Source organism: Colossoma macropomum, unplaced genomic scaffold (genome assembly GCF_904425465.1).
Source record: "Colossoma macropomum unplaced genomic scaffold, Colossoma_macropomum, whole genome shotgun sequence".
Lineage (NCBI taxonomy): Eukaryota > Metazoa > Chordata > Actinopteri > Characiformes > Serrasalmidae > Colossoma > Colossoma macropomum.
Genome location: NW_023494795.1, coordinates 12,926,868 through 12,950,995, shown reverse-complemented (window position 1 = coordinate 12,950,995; position 24,128 = coordinate 12,926,868). Strand labels below are relative to the sequence as shown.

Below are 24,128 nucleotides of genomic sequence, written 5' to 3'. Positions count from 1 at the left end.
GTGGCAATGTGAAAGCAAATCACACTGTAGAGAAGACTAGAATTTAAATCAGTCCATCCCAGCTTTAATGCGTCATTAATTTTGTACACTGTACACAGTATCTGTCTATGTTTGTATTTTGAAGTGAGAAAGTGAGACAATGATGAAATGATTCATGAAAGAAAAACTCATAATCATAAAATAGGGCCAAAGTCACATTTTATTACATGGAGCATTACTCATTAATGAGACAGATCCCACCAAAAAGATAATGAAATTAAAATGCTGTTCTATCCTAAACAGCTAATCCACTAACTAAAACCAATTAATTATCTGTTCACATAACTATAACCACATTGTAACAGTGGTAGAATCAGTCTTTACAAAGTACCAAGAAGGCATTATGGTGTTTTAATCAACTTTTATTTATATTCTCTCAGTTGTATGAAGATAATGATCCAAATTAGGCCTTCACATGTTAAAGAACTCCTCCAGTAACTGGAGTTACTTTGATTTATGTTTACACATTAAACCAAGGTAGGAAATGATACTCTTCTAAACAGCATTTCACACACCGCTTACTAAATTCTGAGAAAGTCCTGCCTCCCTTAGTTACGCTTGCTATGGCCAACAAACTTCCAGTACAGGCTACCTATTATCATTCATAACGCTTGTGCTAACAGACTGAAACGTTCAGCACTAAAAAGGAAAAGTGAGAAGCAAACAAAGAAGTAGATGTGAAACATTTTTCCAAAATAAATGGTCCTTCCATGTTCAGTGCAGACATACATGTTTGAGAGCTGACAAAAAAGGGATTCTGGAAACCATGTTTACATTAATCAAAGCAAGGAAATTACCACTCAATGTAAAGGTGGTAGGTTTTCAAGTCTAATAAGAAAGAGGTTTTAGCTACCACTTCAGATAAGCTAATGCTAAAGCTAACACTGGAGCTAGTCAGAGCAACGGTACATGCTGAGGTCTTTTCCATGAGGTCGTTCTGCAAACTTCACTGAAACAAAAGAAGGAACGGCACGTGTAAAATTTCATTAATGTTTATCTTTTCAAACTGTTTTAATCAGGAATGTTAGCACTAGGGATGCTGGTGTCGGGTGTTGGGCTAATACCGTGTTCATTTACTCGTACTCATAAAAATTCACCACACCAACATCCAGTACCAGCTGATAGCGAGTGACGAAGCTGAGTGTGCACTGCTGCGCTGATGAACAAACGACTCAAGCTGGCGTTGAAGGCGTCTCTGCTCACCCAGAGAAGTGTTACTGACTCTGCTGAGGTTCGACACAATAAGTGTGTTTACATGAACTTAAAAATCCAATCATAATCAGATTCCTGCAGTTATCTTCAGACCCATGGGAACAAAATACGCAAGTTAAATGCTTTTTCATGTGCTCAGTAAAACCTTATCTTTGCTCGGAGACTCTAAATTATGGGTCAAAAAGCCTTTTGTGCAGATAATCACAGTCCTATAATGTTTCCAAATGCATCACCACCACTCATTTCAGCCAGGACAGCGTCTCATTTCTGCTTTGAGGTCTCACCAGCGGCACCACTTGTGGCATAAAGGCAAAACTTTGCATATGATCCAGAACCTATCCCAAACCCAGCATACAGGGGCTGAGTGAACTTGACTGCGACTTTATGAATGAGGGTCATTTCATTGGAAACACCATAGAAGGATAAAGTTCCTGTCTTTTCATCAAGATAGACGCCAATTCTTTTGTATGTCGGGCCTGGGATATCAATCTGTTTATCATTGTGCCAGAAACTGTATTTCATAGGATAGCAGACTAATCTGCAGGACTCGCTATTATGCCCAAACCTGCTCTCCACTTCAGACCCTTTTCTTTTGATTGCTTTAGAAGTCACTGCAATGGAAACTCCATTTTCTCCGCCCACCTCAGCCTCCCAGTAACTGCGCAGGGACACACTCTGCTTACAGAGCACCTGATGCCAATAGGTGAATCTCTCAGGATGTTCAGGGTAGGGATGACGCTCATTATTACAAATCACCTTCGTGTTACACTCACGCAGCAGGAGATTATAATTTACTGTGTTGGGATCCAGAGTCAGCTCACGGGCATCTGGAATCATTAAAAAGAACAATAAAAAGTGAGTTTGATGAAGTTTTGAGATAATTCATAGAAAATATTACGTTTATACTTCTACAAATGAACATTTAAACACTGAGGTTAAACTATGACTCTTTTACCCAACTGATTTAGACAGAACATCAGTGAGGTTTGGTTTAAGGTTAAAAGCTTTTAAGTCTCTTTTAGTCTCTCTGTGAATGCAGCTGCATCCAGTGAATACAGTTCTTCCCAAAACTAGCCTTGTTTTTGTAACTGTGAAACATACAGTTGTGAGAAAAGGTTTGCCATTGAGCATTATTGAGATTTCTGCATAAATAAATGAGTGAGTTTACATTTACCTAATAATCTGATAACTGCAGAAAATCGTATCTTGTCAGTAATCCGATCAACGCGTTTATTTTCACTTGAGTAATCAGATAATGGGAAACTCTGGGTCTACATGAGTCAGACAGTAATCAGATTTCTGCTTTGCAAGCAGACAATAAACTCATAGAAGAAGAATTCTGACTCATATTTTCAATTCTGAACAATTTTTCTAACAATTCTAGAATTGAGCATTTCACTTCAAACTATTCTGAATGACTTTGTTTACATGTTTATGATTTATTAATGCAGAAACTGTAATCAGTGAAATTCCTCTTTAACATATTTTGTCCATTAATGACCTGGACCGTTTAAATCATGTGTTCAATGAACGTATGGCACGTTTTAGAGTTACATTAGCACATTTTGGGGCCATTCATGTAGAAATCCAGATCACTCACAAAAGGACTTACAACTGTCTTTCTGAACTGTATGAACATATTTATTTTGATAATGTTTATTTTGATGATGTCAGTAATTTGACAAAACACACAAAACTCACATTTGAGGAAATCCTCTCTGGTTTCTGCTTCAGGTTCTGAAATTAGCTGGTCGTTCACTATGGAAATTAAAATATGTTAGGCTCATTAAATGAAATTATGCAAAAATCTTTTTTTATATTACATGTGTCTGTTTACAAAAGTAAACATTTTGTTCCATGTTGTATTCTCACCATTTTCAGAAATTTTCTTCCATTCTTCTGTGCAAAAGCTTTCCAGTTGCTCCTTCAGCTGCAATACAGATGTCTTGAAATTCTCAAATGCTGGCTGTTGATTGAGCGCTATCTTAACAGCATCACTGGTTTCCAGGTCAGCACAGAGAATTTGAGATCTCTAACACAAAGGAAGAAAGACAGCACAGGTTAAGCATTGCTCAGGTATAGATGTGAATGCATAGTGCTGAATAGAGCTGGGTGAACTGCAGGGTTACTCTGTGGTATTGGACCATGATTCAGTCCATTTTAGAGTGCTTCCAAAATGTTCACAGCCATTTCTGTAGCTCAAAGTTACATACAGTGGGGTCCAAAAGTCAGAGACCGCTGGCGAAAGTGCTTCTATTTGTATTCTTTTCTAATTCAATACAAGGTTTTTTTAATTACAAATTATACTATCAGCATAATGATTTGCATGAAAACATGAACTTTTTTAGTGTTTGGGATTTCCCCCTTTTGCTTTAATAACAGTTTGCACGCAAGCTGGCAAGTTTCTGCAAAAGCCTCTGATGAGTAGATCAAATCCAATGAAGAGTGGTCCAAAAATTAGCTTCAATAAACGAGATAAGGCTAAAAAAAATGACCTTAACACGGTTAGTGTCACAGATTTGCTTACGTTTGGATAGTGACCTAGAGACTGGTGCAGAATCTTCAATATTTCTTCATTTTATTTGTCATAACTTTTCTTTGTTTTTCATTTTTCAAAATTCTGAAACTTTCAGTAGTTTATTTTCAGGTTTAAATGAAAAATATCCCAGATTTTCAATGTGGTCTTAATGGCCAACAGTCAGACTGTCATTGGTTAAGTATGGTAATGATGTTACATGGAGGAAGTGATGTTAACCTGCAGTAATTGGATGTAATCCTTTGAGTTAGAAAGCTGCTGAAGATCAGTTTGTTTTCTGTTAAGTTCTACAATCTCCTGCTCCAGCTGCTCCACGAATCCCACGGCTTTGTCCAGTTCAGCTTTTTCACGAGCTCTGATCAGCTCCGTTGCCTCAGATCGCTTTTTCTCCACGGACAGGATGAGCTCAGTGAAGATCCTCTCACTGTCCTCCACTGCTGCCTGGGCAGAGCTCTGTTACGAGAGAGAGAGGGTGCATAATTACAAGGCCATGGGAGGGTCCAGGTCAATTTGTGGCATTTATGTGCATTTATGTAGCAAATGAAGTCAGAATTCATTTTTACATGACCATTTTCAAACTTGTCGAGTCAAGTCAAAGTTTATTTATGTAGCACTTTTTACAACAGACACTGTCGCAAAGCAACTTTACAGAAAAATCTGGGTCCGAGCCCCCACGAGCGTCACCAATGGCAACAATGGCAAGGAAAAACTCCCTAAAAGCAAGAGAAAGAAACCTTAAGAGGAATCAAGACTCAAAAGGGGAACCCATCCTCCTCTGGTCGACCCCAGATAGCAAACACAAGAGCAAAATAAACAGAGTATAAGGTTTTACCTTTTCTTTATCCTTGAAAATTAAATAAGTTGTGCCCTTAAGACTGATATATGTAAATTGGTATTGTTATTTATTGTGCTTTACTGAAAAAGCATCCTGGTGAGAAATACTTCTTGTAGCTTCAGTGTGAATGGATGGAGCTAAACTGCTAAAGGCTGAATAGGCAGGTATAAGTAAATGTTTTTTGTGATATCACGATGATGAATTCAAAACTGCTTGCTTAATTTGCATATATATTCTTTAAGGACTAAAAAGTGACCAGTACAGTATTGAAACTTTAACAATGTGAAGAAAAAGTGAGGAAAATTTGGCTTTCCATAAATGGACCATTTTAAGGTTTAAATTGGGGGTTAAAGGTGTTTCATTAAGTATAAACCTTTGAAACCTGGAAGTCTTAGATCTGGGGCACTAATCTGGGCAACTCTGTTCAGGTGTTTCAGCCACACCCTTTGCTAACAGGTGTATACAGTAGTTCTAGTGAAGGGTAATGTTAAAGTTACAGCACACAAATACATTTTAGATTTTCACATTCATTTTTTTGGGTGGTATAGTTACAGTGTACTATCCACGATTCTTCCTAATGGAGAATGCAAATAATCTAGGAGGATCTAAAGGTTGCTTGGTTAATTTTGTAAGCTGGTATGGGAGGCGTTGAAAACAGGGCCAGATTATTTCATATTCTGCAAAGCACAAAAAAGTGGACACTGAACGCCTCAAGCAGTTCATCGCTGATATTTTGAAGCTGGATACAGTGCACAGTTACTCGCCTTCAGATGACGTACTTTAACAACGTCTGATACCTAAAACGGAATTTAATTTTCTTTCGACACGTCAAGCAGAGAACTTTATTTCAAAATCTAAGCACAGTTCCTATAAGCATTGACAGAAGGCTAGAAAATTTTTAGCACATCAGTTACCTTGAAGGGCCGCCAGTCAATATATACCTAAAATAAGTGATGAACAAGGATTAAAACATAATGACCCTTTAAAAATAAATTAATTTTTCCCCAGAATAGACTCGAATTTAGCCGCAGAATTGGAGACTGATATTTCTATTGCAGAGATTATAGAATCAATCAGGAGTATTTAAAGTGGTAGATCTCCATGACCGGATGTCTATCCATCTGTATTCTTCAAAACATTTCCAGAACAACGTGCCCCACTTCTCCTCTCTCCATTACAGGAATTGCTTGCCTTTCAATCCCTCCCCCGAACAACGATTTCACTCATTTTGAAGAAGGAAAACTATCCTCTACAATGCAGTTCATATTGTCCATTGTCACTTTTGAACACAAATGTACACATCCTTGCAAAGTTCTCAGCCCTCCATCTCGAAGTGTCCCTTCCTTATCATTTCCCCAGACCAAACTGGCTTTATTAGGAGGAAGTACTAATTTTTAATATCAGACGTCTTTTAAATATTCTATACAACCCATCTTCATCCTTCACCCCAGAGATTCTACGATCACTTGATGCTGAAAAAGCTTTTGAAAGGGTGGAGTGGGTTGATCTCTTTTATAAACTTGAAAAGTTTGGTTTTGGTCCAAAATTTAAACCCTATTTTAAGACTTCATATTCTTCCCCAACGGCTGCTGTACGTACTAATAGCAAACTATCTGCGTACATTAAATCGCAGCAAGGTACAAGACAAGATTGCCTGATGTCTCCTCTCTTGTTCACTGTTGCCATTGGATCACCAGCACTACGACAAGATATTGATATCAAAGGAATTGATAGTGGAGGCTGACTTTACACAGATGACTTACTACTGTATATGTCAGACCCTATGGCAAGTATTCCTAGACTTAATAAGTAAATTCTGCAAACTATCTGACTACAAAATAAACCTTTTTAAAAGTGAGCTGATGATCAATGAGACTGCCAGGAGTGCTTCCTTTAGTTCAACTCTCTTCAAAATTAGTAAAGAGAAATTCAAGTATTTGGGTATCTGGATACCACATAATTACAAAGACCTTTACAAGACCAACTTTCTCCCCTTGATATCTTCTTGAAACAGCACATCAAACGCTGGGCTTTGCCATCCCTTTCTCTGTGTGGAAGGATCAATACAGTTAAGAAGAACGTAGTACCTAGATTTTTATATTTGTTTCAAAGTCTTCCTATTTTCTCGACTAAGTCTTTATTTTACATCCATAAATACGCTAATATGAACCTTCATCTGGAATAAAAATCTCTCGTATATAGAAATGCATATTGCACAAGCCACACCCCCAGGGTGGTATGGCATCCCCAGACATTCATTTCTACTATTGGGCAGCTAATATTAGAGAGTTGATGTACTGGATGAAGGATGCAGATGGTGTTGATACCCCCAAATGGTTAATTTTATAAAGCTCACCCTGTAATTTCACCTCCTTACCTGCGTTACTGTGCTCCAAACTCCCACTGCAAAAGCCTATCTCTTATTATAGCAATAATCCCACTGTTGCACAATCAGTTAAAAAGTTTTGGTGGACAATTACACTTAACAGTCCCTCACTATCCAACCCAATAGCTAAAAATCACGTTTATCCCTTAACATCACACTGAACATTTAATATCTAGTCTAAGAGTGGAATTTCATCACTACATAACCTCTACATAGATAATGATTTTGCATCCTAAATTTAGTATTCCTACATCACATTTTTTTCAGATACCTACAATCACAGAGCTTCTTAGCCTCACATTCTGATTGTTTTCCTCTTTACCCCCCCATGTCCTTGTTAGACTCAAAAGACTTCAAGCAGTCTATTGGTAGGATATAAGAGCTTCTCGTTTTACATAATATGACAGCTTTGGATGATCTTAAAAGCAGGTGAAAGGAGGACTTAGATGAGCAAACTGCAGATGAAATCTGTCAGAAAATTATTCAAAGAATCTTCCAGCTGTCAACAGCACTCTGTTATGCAATTCAAGGTAGTACACCAACATCCTTGGTGTAGACCAAATCTGGATCCTATACACTTAAAGAAAGGTGGTTCTTCAAGGGTTCTTTGGTAAAAAAAAATGGTTCTATATGAAACCACTAACACTCGAAGAACTCTTTGTATGATTAAAGGGTTCTTTCATCATGAAAAGGTTGTTTAGGTGGATACAACATTTGCTGCAGATGATCCTACATAGCACTAAAAATGGTTCTTCTATTGTTACAAGCTTGACATCGTAACCATAGTAAAACCCATTTTGGTGCTACACAGAACCCAGAACCCTTTTCAAAAAGGTGCTGTATAGAACCATCTGCAGCATATTCTATATCAATCTGAAGAACCTTTTTTAATGATGCAAAGAACCCTTTAATCATGCAAAGGGTTTGTTGAGTGTTCATGGTTCCATACAGAACTATTTCCATGGAGAACCATTTTAAGAGTGTACATGTGATAGGTGCAAACAAGATCCTGGAAGTTTATTACGTATGTTTTCGACATGTCGAAGATCATTTTTGGCAATCTATTTTCGATACTCTCTCTAAAATTCTGGAAGAACCAATAGGCTACTCTCCTTATACTGCATTATTTGGTGTTGCACCGCCAGAGGTCCAACTAAAAAACTATAAATGCAACATACTGACCTTTTTGCACTGTGTTGGCCAGACGACCAATATTGTTTAGGTGGAAGCACCTGCTTCCCCCTACTTATTCTTAAAGGATCAAAAATATCATGCTATATCTAAAGCAAGAGAAGCTAATATATTCTCTCCAAAGCTTTTACAGAGATTCCATGGGATTTGGCAGTCCTTCTTGTCATTTGTGAAAAATATGGAAACTGAGAATGTAACCCCATAATATGTGGGCACTATGAATATGTCTAGCTTTACCTCATTGATGTAAGTCTGGAGGGTGGGTGGGTTCAGGGGACAGTTTGTACTTTGTACATGATGAAAATCTTGATGAAAAATTAAATAAAATTTGAAAACAATTTTCTGCGATGGACTGGCGACCTGTCCAGGATGTATCCCGCCTTCCGCCCAGTGACAGCTGGGATAGGCTCCAGCACCCCACCGCGACCCAGAAGGATAAGCAGTTTAGATGATGTATGTATGTATGTATGTATGTATGTATGTATGAAAACAATTTTTAAAAAGCATAGAACTCCTGTCCAACCAATATGACACCGCACATGTTGGAGGGGCATGTTGTGCTTACTGCATGCTTTTAATGGTTCATATGTTGCATGGGTGTTGCTTCCCCTCTCTCGTCTAGGCAGAGAAGACCACATTTTTTAGGTTGTTATCTGTAGCCTCTGGTAGAGAGAGATGTCAACTATAAACTAAGGCCACATTCCACAACCAAAACAGAGGCAATGGCCACTGATCATACAAAATCTTCCAACTCTATTTAAATGTTAATCCAGTCACATAAATTCTGAGCAAGAACGTGACAAAATGAAAGAAAGATACCACTCCAGACCCTCTCCTCACTTTTAGTTTTGCTTCTCAAACAGCTTTTGTACTTCCACTTTTGGTTTCTAAATGTAGCTTTGAAACATTTAGACCAAATGTATAGTCATATACAAATGTTTGGGCAGCCTGGACAAATGACAGGTTTAGTTGATAAAAATAGGTTAACACATCCTCTATAAAGAACACACCATTACACATTTTAATGCACAATTACTGTTTATGTGCTGATTTAATATATTGGGTAAATGTGGCCTGTGTAAAAGTTATGGCACAAATTACATTTTACGTTTTTTTTCCAATATTTTAAACTCAGCAAAAAAATATAAACTGTGCTTTAAAATCTGTAGAATAATGTTTGACATTTTTAAGTTTGTTCCCTTCACAGCAGAGTTGTCAGACTTAGTTCATTCTGGGCCACAGCTCTGCGGAGATTTGTGCCTTCCCTCTTCTAACTTTCTGAATGCAGCTCATGAAATTCTTGCTAACTAGCTGATGAGTTGACTCAGGTGTGTTTAATGAGAAAGAACTCTAACCTCTGCAGAACTGAGGCCTGGAAGGAACCCAGCTTGACACTGCTGTAAAATTTATTTTAATATAAAATATAACATATGATTGTATTTTTTTTAGCCATTTAAAGTCAATTTACCTCTCAACGCTGAACAATTTGGGATAAAACTTGCTCATTAAGCATATGGGCTCTTTTGGAGAAAAAGAATAATTCAAAATGCAGTGGAATACACTTTGTTAGCCATGCTAATTTGCTGAAATCCTGCAAACAACCCCTTTGTGGGGTAATATATTGGTGCTGATATGTATTATTGAAGCTGGCTTGAGAGTTTTTTCAAATCAGAAAGAGAAAGTGACAGTGGGCCTCGTGAGACGTAGCTGCTTCATGATAAATGAGAGCAGTTTTTAATGCTCACCTTAAATGACTCCATCAGTTTCTTCAGCTCCAGCAGGATTGTCTCTCTCTTTTCAAGTCGGTTCTGGTATTTCCTCTCTAAATCTTCAAACTGCTTCTGTTGATGGAATAAATGCAATCTGATAATAATATAAGTACCTTGTGGGTTAGCTTCTAATATTATATAAAAATTCATAATGATAACTATATTCTGCACAGACAGCATGTAACACAGTTAAAATCTAGTGCTTTTCTGCATTTGTTTGGTTGGAAAACAAAACTGCCAAACTGCCATATTCCATTTCATTTGCATATTCCCCAGCAGTCTTTGACAAGATCTACATTATGATCTTAAAGTGGTGTTCAAAGTATGTATAGAGTATGGCCAAAAGCATGTGGACGACCCTCCTAAACATGGAATTCAGATGTTTCAGCCGCACCCATTGCTAACAGAAGTATACAATCAAGCTCCTAGCAATGCAATTTCCTTAGATAAACATTAGCAGTAGAATGGGTCACACCCAATAGCTTGGTCACTTGAAATATGGCCATGTCATATGATGCCACTTTTGCCAAAAGTCAGTAAGCGAAATTTCTGCCCTGCTAGTTTTGCAAAAATACACAGAGAGGGGCCAGAAAGTGCTGAATCACGTAGCACACAAAAACCACCTATCCTCTAGGTGATGTTAGCACAAGAACTGTGTCTTAGAAGCTTCATTAAATGGATTTCCATTGCTGAGCAGAAGCACACAAGCACTAAGACCACTATGCACAATGCCAAGCGTCTGCTGCAGTGGTGTAAAGTACGCCGCCAATGGACTCTGGGGCAGGGGCAACATGTTCTCTGGAGTGATGAATCACACCTCTCTATTTGGCAATCTGATGAATGAATCTAAGTTTGGATGCCAGGAGAACGCTACCTACCAGAATGCATAGTGCCAACAGTAAAGTTTAGAAGTGGAGGGATGATGGTCAGGGCAGTTTTTCAGGGTCTGGGCTCAGCCCCTTGGTCCCAGTGAAGGGTAATGTTAATGCTACAGCATACACAGACATTTTAGACAATGATGCTTTTTACTTTTTTTTACTTTACTGTTTACTTTCCCCAACAGTTTGGGGAAAACCCTTTCCTGCTCCAACATCACTGCCCATAAAGACTTTGTTTAAGTCTGTGGATAAACTCCAGTGACCTGCACAGAGCCATGGCCTCAACCCCACTGAACACTTTTGGGATGAACTGGAACATTGACTGCGAGCCAGGCCTTCTCGTCCAACATCAGTGCCTGACCTCACAAATGCTCTTTTTACTGAATGGGCACAGATTCAACAGACACACTCCAAAATCTTGTGAAGACTGTTACAGCTAAAAAGGGTGGCAACTCCATATTTATGCCCATGATTTTGGAATGGGATGACCAACAAGCTTCTATAGTAGTGACAGTCAGGTGTCCACATACTTGTGGTTATATAGTGTATATGTGCAGTTAATTAACCGGTAAAGTAATGTTTGTATAGCCTATAGGCTAATTAAGTGACGTCTTTCCTATTGTATACTTTTTTGAACAAACTATAGATTAAAATGATTAATACTACATAGATTAATACAAAGGAATGGTTAAGTAAAGATGAAGCATTAAACAAAAGAGAACGAAAGAACAATAATATACATAATATCAGTACTTTGATTTATATTCATTTGTAGTTTACACTTACTCTTATTATGAATTATTTTGTTTTACCTTTTTTTTCTATTATTGTTTCTGATCTCACTTTTATGACTATTATTTCTCTTCTCTTTTTACCTTTCATTATTTTTGTCTTTATTGTCTCTTGTTTCCAATTTTTGTTATTTTACCACATTCTTGCTGCTGTTATGTTTCTGTATAATTTTTTATGCTTGTCTCTTTTTGTCTGTGAAGCACTTTGAGCTGCACTGTATGTATGAAAGATGTTATACAAATAAAACATACTATTATTACTACTTTACTACTATTTTGTTCTTTTTTTAACTATTATTGTTGCTGTTTTTATTTTTACTTCTATTATCTTTATTATTACTTTTTATTATTTTTTATTTATAATTATTTATTGTTTTATTGTTGCTTGTTTCTTATTTTTTGTTATATTACCACATTCTTGCTGCTTTTATGTTTTGTATAATTTTATTGTTATATCATTTTTATCTCTTTTTGTCTGTGAAGCACTTTGAGCTGCATTATATGTATGAAAGGTGTTACACAAATGAAACATATTATTATTGTTATTATTACTATTATTATTGTTATCATTATTATTATTATTACTCGTTTAATTTTTTTTGCAGTGAGGGTGCAGTGGAGCAAGTGTGGTGATGCTATCACAGTCTGAACTTTGGATACTCTGCACTAATTTTGAATTTAATAAGTCTCTATAACGACTACACCCAATCACAGTTGGTTATATTTGGTACTGAATATTAAGCAAACAATGTAAATTTCCAAACACCAACCTTTTTCACCATCCATTCCTCCTGTACAGAGACTGTGTTATGGCCTTTGTGTTTGTCCAGCAAACACAGAGAGCAAATAACTCTCTTATCAGTGCGGCAGAAAACCTCCAGCAGCTTGTCGTGCTGCCCGCAGGTCTTCTCCTGCAGGTTTCTGAAGGCCGACACAAGCTTGTGTTTCCTGAATGCAGCAGATTCGTGGTGGGGCTGAAGGTGAGTGTCACAGTAGGAGGCCAGGCAGGTTAGACAAGACTTCACGGCCTTCTTTTTCTCACCCACGCAGGAGTCGCACTCCACGTCCTGAACTTCAGAGGGAGAGAAGTCCACGCAGTCTGAGAGAGAGTCCTGAGCTCTGCTCTCCTGCAGCGTCTTCACCACCTCAGCCAGTATGTTGTTCCTCCGCAGTACGGGTCTTGGGGTGAAAGACTCTCTGCACTGAGGGCAGCTGTAGACTCTTTCACTGTCCCAGAAGTCATTAACACACACCATACAGAAGCTGTGTCCGCACGGAGTGGTCACCGGATCCTTCAGCAGCTGCAGACAGACGCAGCAGGTGAAATGTTCCTGATCTATTGAAATACTGGCTTCTGCCATCTTGCCTCGCTCACACACTGAGAGCGACGCGGCACTATCAGTTTCACTTTCTCTGAAATGAGGGGGAGGAGACTTGGTCACCAGAGTCACCCCTAGATGTCGCGAGGTCTGTTGTTCGCTATCTGAGGCGACGCGTCTACGCGTCCGCCATGTTGGAGCGGTCAAGATCCGCTTGTGAACAGATTCACTTGTATTGAGAGATGAAGAGTCTCAGGATTAAATCAGCCACAACTTCCTTATTACTCAGCCGATTCACACCAAATTTGTTTTGTTATAATCCTCAGGCATAGATTAATCTATTTTACACGGGCTGCTCTCGGTAGCTTTTATTTTTTTGATGGTGCTAAAGTATTCAGTCTGCACCTCACACACATCAGCAGATCCATCACTGTGTGAATCACTCCTAATCTTAATACACATAAAATAAAATAAACATAGTAAGAAGGACGAAACTAGGGTTGGCTTCCTGTTCGCCAGTTTCTTGTTCGAGTTTTCCCGTTCCACCTTAAATGGGGCAGCAGTCACTTTCTGGTACCTGAGGCAGCACCATTTAAGGTGGAACTCCGGGTATGAACTGGATTTCTCTATGGCCAGAATAAATGGGTTTTTTGAAAAATCGCCTCTATCGCAACCTGTGGTAGATAAAAATGTTCTGTGTATATGTTTCTCCCGAATATCATGGGGCTGAGAAGAAGAAGAAAACGAGGAAGACGAAGTAGTAGACTGAAAAGAATAAATGACGTCAATAAACAGCTATAAAAATCAAAAACACTTAATTGTGTCTCTTTGTGTTTTGTTTTAATGATTTACTGATTTTTTAATTAAAAAGAGTAACACACATGATTACACAAGAAACAAACAAAAAAATAATACAAATATTTTTAGCGAAATACTTTAATAATAGGAAGCATGAAATGAAAATGTACATAATGGAAAACCCAATTGTTCTCGTGTTTTTTTTTTTAATATGAGAGTTTGATGTCATATGAAGATGTTGTTATAGTTTTAAGACCTACCTTTAACTCCTCAGTCTCCATACAGTCCATATGTGGAAACTAATCTGAAATACAGCCTGTTTTGTGTTTACTGGCTGGGACCGAAATGTATCCCTACTGATGGTTCTTGGTTCTTCAGTAAAGAGGATTTGGGTTTCCATTATACATACTTTTTATTATCGCTTCCTATTTCTATCATTATTAAAGTATTATGTTAAAAATGTTACATTTTTATTTATTTTGTTTGAAACATACTCTATAAACAAAACTTTCTGTTTCTTGTGTAATCAGGTGTGTTACTGTTTTTAACAAAACAATCATGAATAACAAAATCATTGCTGTTTATTGATGTCATTCAGTCCTTTCATTCTCTGTTCCAGAACATTAATCTTGTGAATAATGTATCTATCTTCTCCCTCTTTATCTTCTTTATTTTGATCTGCCGATAAACATCCTCTACGTCACACAGCAAATGCGTCACCAGAGCCGATTTATGATTTTTTTATTTGTTTGTTTGTTTGTTTGTTTATGCTTTGATTGAGTCAACACGATTTACAGTACAAAAAAAGGGAAATTTGTTAATAGAAAATACAATAACAAGACATAAGTAAATCTACACAGGTATCAATACAACAACAAAGAAAGGTCTCAAGGCAATACAAAACAGATAAAGAGGCGGTTTATGAATATTACATGGGCTTTAAGCTTTTTGTTGGTTGTAATATGTGAAATAATTCTTATTATGAATATGCATGTATGCCCTGATTTGAGGCCTTCCATTGGCAGAGACTTTCACAAAAGTGTAAACGTGTTTTTGGTCACGTTATCAGGTCTACATCTTACGTGTTAACGTGCATGTTTAAACGTGTTTTGAGCCCGAAGGCCTTCCATAAAATACTGACGTCTATAGGAGGCAGTTTGACGGTCCACCACAAAAAGCCGAGGTGACGGTGTGTCGCCTCTAGATGGCGATATTTTCTGACAGAAGCTCGTCCTGCAAACCTTCCTGCACAAGCTGGGAAAGTGAGACTGAACCTGAAGCTCTGGACTGAAGTTTTCTTACATGTTTGTAAGTGGATAATAAGTGGAATCACTTACTTATTATCAAAAGTTCTGCATTTAAAATATTTTTAACAGTTTTCTCTATTTTTGAAGAAAGAAAAACACATTTTTTTTCTTTCTCATGGAAGTTAAAACTGCTTGGACTTTTACCAATGGTGGAACCCATGCCTTTTACAGATTGTCTCTAGATCAGCTATCAAATAGTCTGAGCAAAGATCTGATGCACAAACTGCATGGTGGTCAATGATAATGCTCCTGTACCTTAGGCCATCGCCAGGTCTGGTGGGATAGATTGGAGATGGACATAAAGATGGTCCGTATCTCATGTCACAGTGTCCTTCTCAAAGAACATAACACAGGCTTCAGAAAGACACAGAGGCCAATGAGACTATTCCCAGGTGTAAAAAAATATATTCTTAAGAAAAATATTCTTTATTAAAAAGATTCACATTTGAATAAGGGAGATCATCTACGTCCCTTGACTATGAACTATTAATGCCTGTCACTTAGTAAATTATTTCATAATGTTCTATCCATCATGAACATAGGCTATGGACTCTTATTTCATGGCCCTGTTCACACTCTAGCTCACTCTACATAGCTCCATTATGTTGCTTAGACACTTGCTATTTTACTATTATGTTGCTACTTGTAAAAAACTCTGTATTACACACGATCATATTTGTGCCTTGTCCTGCACTGTCTGTTTACTGTGCTGTTACATGTTGCCCCAAGGTCTTGGAGAAAGCTATTTCATTGAACTGCATACCTGTATATGGCTGGAATAACAATAAAGTTCTGTTTCACCTGACCTGATATCCTACAAACTCAGTTCCAAAAAAGTTGGGACAGTGTGTGAAATACTAATAAAAGCAGAAAGCAGTTATTAGTAAACCCAGTTTGACCTGTACTGAATTGATAGCAATACAAATACACAATACACAGTATTGTATGTATATGTTTATGTGCGCTCCAGTTTTGAAAGAAAAAAACATGCAGTGATCTCTGAGGGATCAAAGGTTACGGGCTTTCATTTGTGGTTTTGCCCTTTACGAAGATTCCCTGAAATTTTCTGATGATATCATGCACTGTAGGGGGTGAAATACATATAATCTCTTAAATCCCTGGTTCAGGAATGTTTATTTTTAAATTGTTGGGGTTTTTTTTTTTGTATTAAATATTTTTTTCGCTGACTCGTCCTGGTAATAAAGGATTCCAGGCCTTTCCTAGATGCTCCTTTTACATCCAAGCATGATTGCATCACCTGTTTAAGATGTTTTTTAACCTTATACAGTGTTCCTAGTCTTAAATTTCCCCTGTCCAACTTTTTTGGAATGTGTTGCAGGCATCAATTTCAGAATGGATGTATATTTTCAACAAACAATTAAGTTGATAAGATAAAATATTACACATTATGTCTACACTCAAGGTGTGTTTGATTGAGTGTCTTGCTTTCTGATTTAATCTCACTCAGTTGGTCTGAATGCCATTGCCTATCTGAAAATGTGAAAGTATAGACTGTTTAAACCAATAAAATATACTGTTTTTAGTTGCAGGGTTTTTTTTATTTAACACTGTGATTGGCTACACTTAGAAATTGAAATAAGTACACAATAAAAGTGTTCATTTATGAAAAACAAATGAGGTATTTTAGATATGGGATTAATGAATAATGTGTCCACTTAAATATACACTGTCCAAAACTATCCTGACAGCCCTTTTAATGAATGAATTCAGCTACTATAAAGTGCACCCATTGCCGTTTTTGTATAAAAGTTTTTGTATAAAAGCATTGACCAACAGAATGCTCTGAAGCAGCCGCACATGAGAATAAGGTCACCATGCCCAATGTCAAGCTTCAGCTAGAGGGGTATAAAGCCCCCAGCAACGCGCTGAGGAGCAGACACAGTAAGAAAAACAACCTGTTTAATTTGAAGAGATAAAGAGAGGTAGGAAAAAGATAATCTACGTAAAAGTGTTTCATAATTGTTTTTGGTAAACCCACACAAACATCATAAGTGGACCTTAAAATAATATGCAACACAAATGTAGGAATTGGGCCCTTTAATACGTCTTAGTACCTTTGTGTTTTTTTGGTATATTCCCATTTTTTTCTCATCAGTAAAACTTTCTATTCATGCATACTTCCTCAATGCCCTAATTAAATTAACATGACTGTAATATTGTAACATACCACACAAATAAAACACATTCCTAGTACAAATTGCTAGTATAAATACAGTCAAAATGAAATGAAACACTGTTTTTCCTAATTACACTGATAATTAATGTGCAAACAGCAATGTACATGCGTTTTGTGACTATTACTTTAACATCAGCAACAATTATTCTAATTTAAATTCTGTTTGGATTTTGGAATAAAAATTTAAATTTACTGTTGTACTTCATGAAAGTAATTTAACTGTTATTTGCTGCTGAGTATGGATTGTGTTCAGTAATAGCCTATATTATTTAGAATGACAATTCAAGTGCTGTATGTAGTCTGTGTCATTCTATAGAGTAACAAAGCTTAGCAGTTGCAAGTACATTGACCCAAAACCCAGGACACAGGGGCTGAGTGAATATGGTATGGACTCTGTATAGTAGAGTCATTGTGTCAGAGACACTGTAGAAGGACAGAGTTCCTGCACTGTGATCTACATACACTCCTATTCTGGAGGATGGTGGGCCTGGGATTTTAATCTGAATGTTGTTGTGCCAGAAGGACAGAGTGGAACTGCACTCCAGACTCCACGACTGATTGTTGTGTCCAAACCAGCATTCATTACCTTGTCCTTTCCTGCAGATCCCTTTATATGAGACTGAAATGTACACCCACCCGCCCCTGCTCCATTCCACCTCCCAGTAACAGCGTCCAGAAACACTCTCCTTACACAGAACCTGTCCGTATGCTTCGAATCTCTCCGGATGATTAGGGTACGGTGTTATTCTCCCACTGCGAGTCACCTTTTTGTTGTTCTCAGACAGCCACAGTGCTTCATTTGCTGTATTGGGGTCAAGGGTCAGATGACAAAAATCTAAAGAAAAAATCATATTCGAATAAGATTAATCATTGTTTGTGTATTTGTTGAATGGAAAGTTGATATTTTGCTGATTTTCTATGTTTTAGGGTTTTTTATGCAATTTATTGCAATCTATTTGGTTTATTCTTACTTACACTGTAGAAATTCCTCTCTGGTCTTTGGCTCAAAGGGTAAAATCATCTGGACTTTAACTACTGATACACAAAAAAAAAAGTTATAACAAGAATTACTGAAGGTAATATAAATATATTAATTGTATATATACATTATATGCAGACACCCCTTCTAATTAGTGAATCTGGTGACTTTACAGTTGCACACAGGCAGCTTGTATAATCTCCACAGAAAAGCACTGAATGGAATGATGTGTTTTGAAGCAGCCACACACAAGCCTAAGATCACAATGCTCAATGCCAAGCGTCTGCTAGAAGGGTACAAAAGCCCCCAACCGTTGAGCTGTGGAGCAGAGGAAATCACATCACATCCTCTGTAGTGTTGTAATAAATTTGTGGTGTTTGTGATTCAGAACCAATCCTTCAACATGACCTCACTTTGTGATACGTATGATGTTGTACGTTTATTTTAACTCTGATTTGTCTAATGCCTCTAAATGAGTCATAAGACATGTTTGGTGCATGTTGCGTTGGATAGCGGTGGCATGATACCACTTTTTCCTTTCTGATACCGATATCAGTATCGGATGATTCCAAGCCATGATTTATTTCTTTAAAAACTAGTAAGCTTGAGCTTGGGAGCCCAAAAGAGCATTTATAGCCTCTCTCTCTTTCTCTGGGTGGGTAGACCCGCCCTCTCACCATCACTTAGCACAATGCTAGCCAGCCTGTGTGTCTATTAGCTGATGTAACAGAACTGGCAGTTAATGTCCTCCTCCAATTGTGTTGAGCTGTCCAGTGACTGCATTAGCAGCAGATTGAAAAGGTGTGGTGGCGCTTCACATGTTTTGAAGAAAGCACATACACGCCTTCACCCTCCCAGCATTAGCATGGTGTGATAGGGGAGATCTAGGTATCAGGTGGAACTGGACATGACTAAATTAGGGAATAAATTGGGTAAAACCCACCAAATTTAGAATTAAATATTTTATATATTTATATAATATGCTCAAACTGATTAACTTACTTAACTGCACTTCATGATTTGTATAATTTCTGTGTTGCTTCAGGCTAGATTTATGACCGAATTTGATCAGATTCATTCTTTCTTTCCTCTAATATCTGACAAAGCATTTTCTGCTGCTATTGGCACAAAACCTATACCTGGTGTTTGGTAAAAGGCGACTCCAAAAGATTCATCCAATTTCAAAGCGCCATATTTTTACAACCGTGAGGCGCCTAGGAACCAATCACATACCAATTGAAAGAAGGGGTCATAGAGTTTCTGACTGTGACTGGAAAATGGCTCCCTTCAGTCTGAGAGGAGATGCGACCCCTGAGCAGAAAGTGTTTTGCGTTCTCCACTTCAACAAGAGTGAATCGGCCATTTTCGTCCAACAGCCCGGAGCGTTCGTTGTTGGTTCCAAAACACTGGATGATCTCCGAAATCGCATTGAAAGAGCCGTGAGTGCAGTGACACCCAACATGCTCAATGAAGTATGGGATGAATTTGACTATGGCGCTGATGTTGTCCGTACAGCTGGAGGAGGTTCATACTGAGCACTTGTAAAATTACATAATAAACTTTGTGATCACTTAAACCATTTACAGTTTACTGCATTGTTCTGTAATGATATCGGATGAATCTTTTTGAATCACCCTGTATTTGGAAGCAATACATTTATGAATATTCCACAAGAAAGTGGGCATGAACTTTTGTGAGAAAAGATATTTGACACCTGTTGTAAACTATAAAATTTGCTGTAGCGGGGCAAACACAGCAAAGTTTATAAAGTCTCTAATAAAGTACTGATCTGTGAGTCAGCTGTTCACTAGAATGTTTTGATGTTGTACAACTACACTTACCATATGGATTGATTTTGTCGAATTCCTCCTTGCAGAATTCATCTAGTCTGTCTTTAAACTCTGAGAGAGACTTCCTCACTCCTTCAAATGAAACATGTTGATTGATAGTCACCCTTGCAGAGTCCTTAGCTTTGGAAGCAGAGTAGAGAGACTGGAAGCTCTACAGGGACAAATATCAAGGCCAGAACATAAAGCTTAAAATCAACTGCTATGAAAACAAGTGGCATCTGAATATGACAAACAGGTGTGTTTGATTAGGGTTGGACCATTGTGTGTTATATGAGGGTTGGAGGCATTAAGGTTGGGTGTGCTATATTAGGGTTGGGTTGCGGGCAACTCATATGTTTTGAAATTTAAAAACAAAGGAGACTGAATCCTCATAGAGGAGTGTGTAAACATTTAGCCCTCGCAAAGAGCCAGTGAAATGTACCTGGAGGAAATGGATGTGATCCTCAGTGTCTGAAAGTTGCTCCAGATCAGTGTGTTTCCTCTGAAGGTCAGCAATCTCCTGCTCCAACTGCTCCAGCAGGCCTTCCGCTCGATCCTGCTCGGTTTCCTCCTGAGCTCTGATCAGCCCCCTCACCTCAGAGCACTTTTGCTCAATAGAGAGGAAGAGCTCAGTGAAGATTCTCTCACTCTCCTCCACCGCCGCTTGTGCAGAACGCTGTTAGGAACCACAGAGTTCCAGTTACAGCTATAAGGCTAATGCAGCTAACAAGTAAGGGTGATTAGCATCACACAAGCTACATGCCACTTACAGTTGCTATGGTTAGCTAACCAGTAAGCTAATTAAGTTGTGGCCATGACTTAGTAAGGTGTGGAAACAAGTTAGTTAAGTTGTGGCCACAACTTAGTAAAGTGTATCAACAATATACTTAGTGTTATATAAGTCGTGGTAAGTTAGTAAAGTGTGTGAATGAGATATTTAAGTTGTTATAGTTAAACTGTGGCCGTGACTTAGTAACACAGTGGAACGTGCCTTATGAAGTCATGGCCACACATTAGGATCACTATGGTAAGTTGGAGCCATGCTTTATTTTTATTAAGAAGACTTATTTATATAAAAAAGTATCTCCAAAACTGTAACTTTACAGAAGAAGGCAAAAACATTCTTAACTTTCAAAGTAAGTTAACATAAGGAGATTTTATTCTAAGTTGTTTTGGAGTCTTTCTATTGATCCTTTCATCATGAAATGTTCACACAATGTAAAAGACAGCGGCTATGTTCAAATAATGCAGAAAAATAAAAATGGAAAAAATAGAGATGCATTTTTTCAGGACAGCAATGGTAAGTGGTTTCTGACACTGTATGACATTAAACAGACAAAATACATTGAATAGCTAAAAACATTAATAGCATCTTGAAGCCTGAAGCCAAATAAGCAGGCCTATTAATGATTACTTACCAACTCAACATGATTTGTTGAGGAACTGTATGAGGAATGCAGTTTGCATGATGCTAACTGATGGAGTATATGTTTCCATACTCTATAGCTACCTTAGCCTTGTAGCTCAAGTGCAGAACTAAGAGAAGCAAACCTCAGACACCAAACATGTCTTAGCTGATCGACTCTATTTGGAGTAAAGGGACAATTGTGGACATTTGATTTTTTTTGCTGTACTACCACTTTAATATCACCTTACATTCTTTACAGTTCCAGCAGCTCTCATCAGAGATCAGTCCTCACCTTAAGATTATACACAGCCTGTTTGAGGTCCTGCACTTTTTTCTGTTTCTCTTGGATTCGCTGCTGAAATGTCCTCTGCATTTGCCTCATCTGGCTCTGTGGAACAGCAACAACAACAACAACAACAAAAAGAATTACAAAATACAGAGAATGATGAAATTGACCAGAAACCACTTGCACCCACTTGATCACACAGCAAATAAATAGGTCGCCCTTGTATTACACAATGGCAGAATTAAGGGTGTTGACTGATATAAACTGATATAACTGACTGGTTTAGGATGTTTGTTTATTTATTAACATGCTAATAAGTCATGCATCAGATGTAGTATGTCAAATACCTGTTTTTCAGTTCTTTCTTCTGCAAGGGATGCTGTATCATGGCCTTTATGTCCAGTTAACATACACAAAGAGCAAATGAATTTTTGGTCTGTACGACAGTAGATCCCTATCAGTTTGTTATGGCGGGAGCAGACTTTTTCCTGTAGTTGTCTGCAGGCCTGGACTAGCTTGTGCTTCTTAAAGGCCGGTGATTCGTAGTGAGGTTTGAGATGAGTCTCGCAAAAAGAAGCCAGACACACCAGACAGGACTTGATGGCTTTGCCTTTGCTTTCAGAGCAGATGTCGCACTCTACGTCTCCTGACTCTGAGCTGTACTGAACAGGAGAAGGACTTTTCAGGTCTTTTCTCTTGAGCTTGTCCACCACTTCAGCCATGACATTGTTCCTCCGCAGGACAGGTCTTGGCATGAAAGTCTCTCTGCACTGAGGGCAGCTGTAGAGTCCCCTCTGAGTAGCGTGGTCCCAAAAGTCATTAATACATACCATACAAAAACTGTGTCCACAGGGCGTGGTCACCGGATCCTTCAGTAGATCTAGGCAGATGGAACAGCTGAACTGAAGGTGATCTACTGAAATGCTGCTGTCCTCAGCCATTCTGCTCTCTCTGTCATGCACACAGAGCTCAGTAAACTGAAGCGTTCCTTCCGAACTGAGCAGGGAGTCTTCCTGGTTCTGTGCTCATTACAGTGTAGGTGGGGCAAAACCGACATACCATCATGATCACTATCATCACCGCATACAACACACACTACTCCACCTTCTACTCCCATTATACAGTGAAACTTTAAAGCGACAGTTCAGTGAAAAACTAAACATGCACAAATGTTGCTTCCAAATATATTGGAACAGCAAAACAATTTCCTTTCCTGTTTTTGCTACACATTGAAGACAAGTTTTAGATCAATAGATGAATATAAGGCAATTTCAGCTTCTATTTCCCGATATTTAAATTCATTTACATTTACATCTACTCATGTTAAAACCTTTTATTTGAACCCACCTATTTTCAAGTGAGCAAAAAAAAAAACAAAAAACACTGGAACGTGTGACCGACAGGCGTTTCTTGTTTCTTAGGTGCGCCATGTTGGATTGTTTAAGCGATTAATACCTCTGAATGTCTACTCTTGGGTTGAGCCTGTAAGCACTACATTTGTTGTTAAATTAGATAAACAAACATGAAGAACCAGAGTACTGTCTATGGGAGAAAAGCAAGCTGGGAAAAGAGGGAAATGAGGAAAAATCGAACACAAGCAGTGGGCATAGCCAACAACAACTTGGAATGTCCTGAGAAAGAAAGAAACCACTGGTGTACTAACAATCAAACAGGTCAGCCAGGGAAAACAGCAGTTGATGACAGGAACATTGTGAGAACTGTGGAAAAAACCCAAAAACAACAGTCAGTGACATCACCAACAACCTCCACAGGGCAGGGGCGAAGGTGTCATAATCCAACATCCGAAAATGACTTTAAGAGCGGAATATAGAGGCCATACTTCAAGATACAAACCACTCATCAGCAGTAAGAAATGCACCCAATCTAATCGGGTGGAACTTCATCAAGCTCCAAAATAATGATCCAAAACACACTGCCAACACAACAAAGGGGGAAAAAGTGGAAGGGTTTTAGACTGGCCAAGTCAATCAGCAGACAATAACCCAACTGAGCATGCATTTCACCTCTTGAAGAGGAGACTGAAGGGCAAAACCCCCCAAAACAAACAACTGAAAGAAGCTTTGGTAAAAGCGTAAAAGAGGAAAACTGTCTGCACATGTGTACATTTTACTGCACAATTACTGTTTATTTGCTGAATTTAACAAATAGGCAAGAAAATAAAACATAAAATGTGACCTGTGCAAAAGTTATGGCACATTTTATATGTTTGGTTTGGCAGAAAAAGGCCATATTTGATGCCATGTATGCCCATTTATTCCTTGTAGAGGATGTGTTAACTTTTCACATACAAAATCAACAAAATATTTAATTTAACCGGGGTGCCCAAACTTTTGCATATGATTGTATG

The 24,128-nt window shown here is 38.1% G+C and overlaps 2 protein-coding genes across 3 annotated transcripts; both read right to left on the bottom strand.

The window, feature by feature from the left end:
* Positions 1-181: 181 nt before the first annotated feature.
* Positions 182-13,059, bottom strand: LOC118815405 (tripartite motif-containing protein 16-like). The gene is made up of 6 exons (XM_036581510.1): positions 12,408-13,059; positions 9,945-10,040; positions 4,007-4,240; positions 3,124-3,283; positions 2,953-3,009; positions 182-2,078 (listed from the first exon to the last, which is right to left on the bottom strand). Exons 1-6 carry the CDS (start codon positions 12,996-12,998, stop codon positions 1,513-1,515), a joined length of 1,704 nt encoding a protein of 567 aa, XP_036437403.1. The 5' UTR covers positions 12,999-13,059; the 3' UTR covers positions 182-1,512.
* Positions 13,060-16,581: 3,522 nt separating this feature from the next.
* On the bottom strand, positions 16,582-23,097 carry LOC118815404 (E3 ubiquitin/ISG15 ligase TRIM25-like). Of its 2 annotated transcripts, none has more exons than XM_036581508.1 (6): positions 22,108-23,097; positions 21,767-21,862; positions 20,509-20,742; positions 20,079-20,238; positions 18,234-18,293; positions 16,582-18,093 (listed from the first exon to the last, which is right to left on the bottom strand). In XM_036581508.1, the coding sequence occupies exons 1-6, from the start codon at positions 22,699-22,701 to the stop codon at positions 17,564-17,566; spliced, it is 1,674 nt and encodes a 557-aa protein (XP_036437401.1). In that variant the 5' UTR covers positions 22,702-23,097; the 3' UTR covers positions 16,582-17,563. The 2 variants fall into 2 exon arrangements, with proteins under 2 accessions (XP_036437401.1, XP_036437402.1); XM_036581509.1 differs by having other exon boundaries at positions 18,234-18,290.
* Positions 23,098-24,128: the final 1,031 nt, after the last annotated feature.

Excerpts from the sequence above, each read along its gene's own strand:
- LOC118815405 (XM_036581510.1), bottom strand. The coding sequence starts at position 12,998 with ATGGCAGAAGCCAGTATTTCAATAGATCAGGAACATTTCACCTGCTGC. Across the intron at positions 10,041-12,407 it reads AGGAATGGATGGTGAAAAAG|AAGCAGTTTGAAGATTTAGA; the intron begins GTTGGTGTTTGG and ends TTCCATCAACAG. Across the intron at positions 3,284-4,006 it reads ATTACATCCAATTACTGCAG|AGATCTCAAATTCTCTGTGC; the intron begins GTTAACATCACT and ends CCTTTGTGTTAG.
- LOC118815404 (XM_036581508.1), bottom strand. The coding sequence starts at position 22,701 with ATGGCTGAGGACAGCAGCATTTCAGTAGATCACCTTCAGTTCAGCTGT. Across the intron at positions 20,743-21,766 it reads AGGCTGTGTATAATCTTAAG|CGTTCTGCACAAGCGGCGGT; the intron begins GTGAGGACTGAT and ends GGTTCCTAACAG. Across the intron at positions 18,294-20,078 it reads CGACAAAATCAATCCATATG|TAGTTAAAGTCCAGATGATT; the intron begins GTAAGTGTAGTT and ends TTTGTGTATCAG.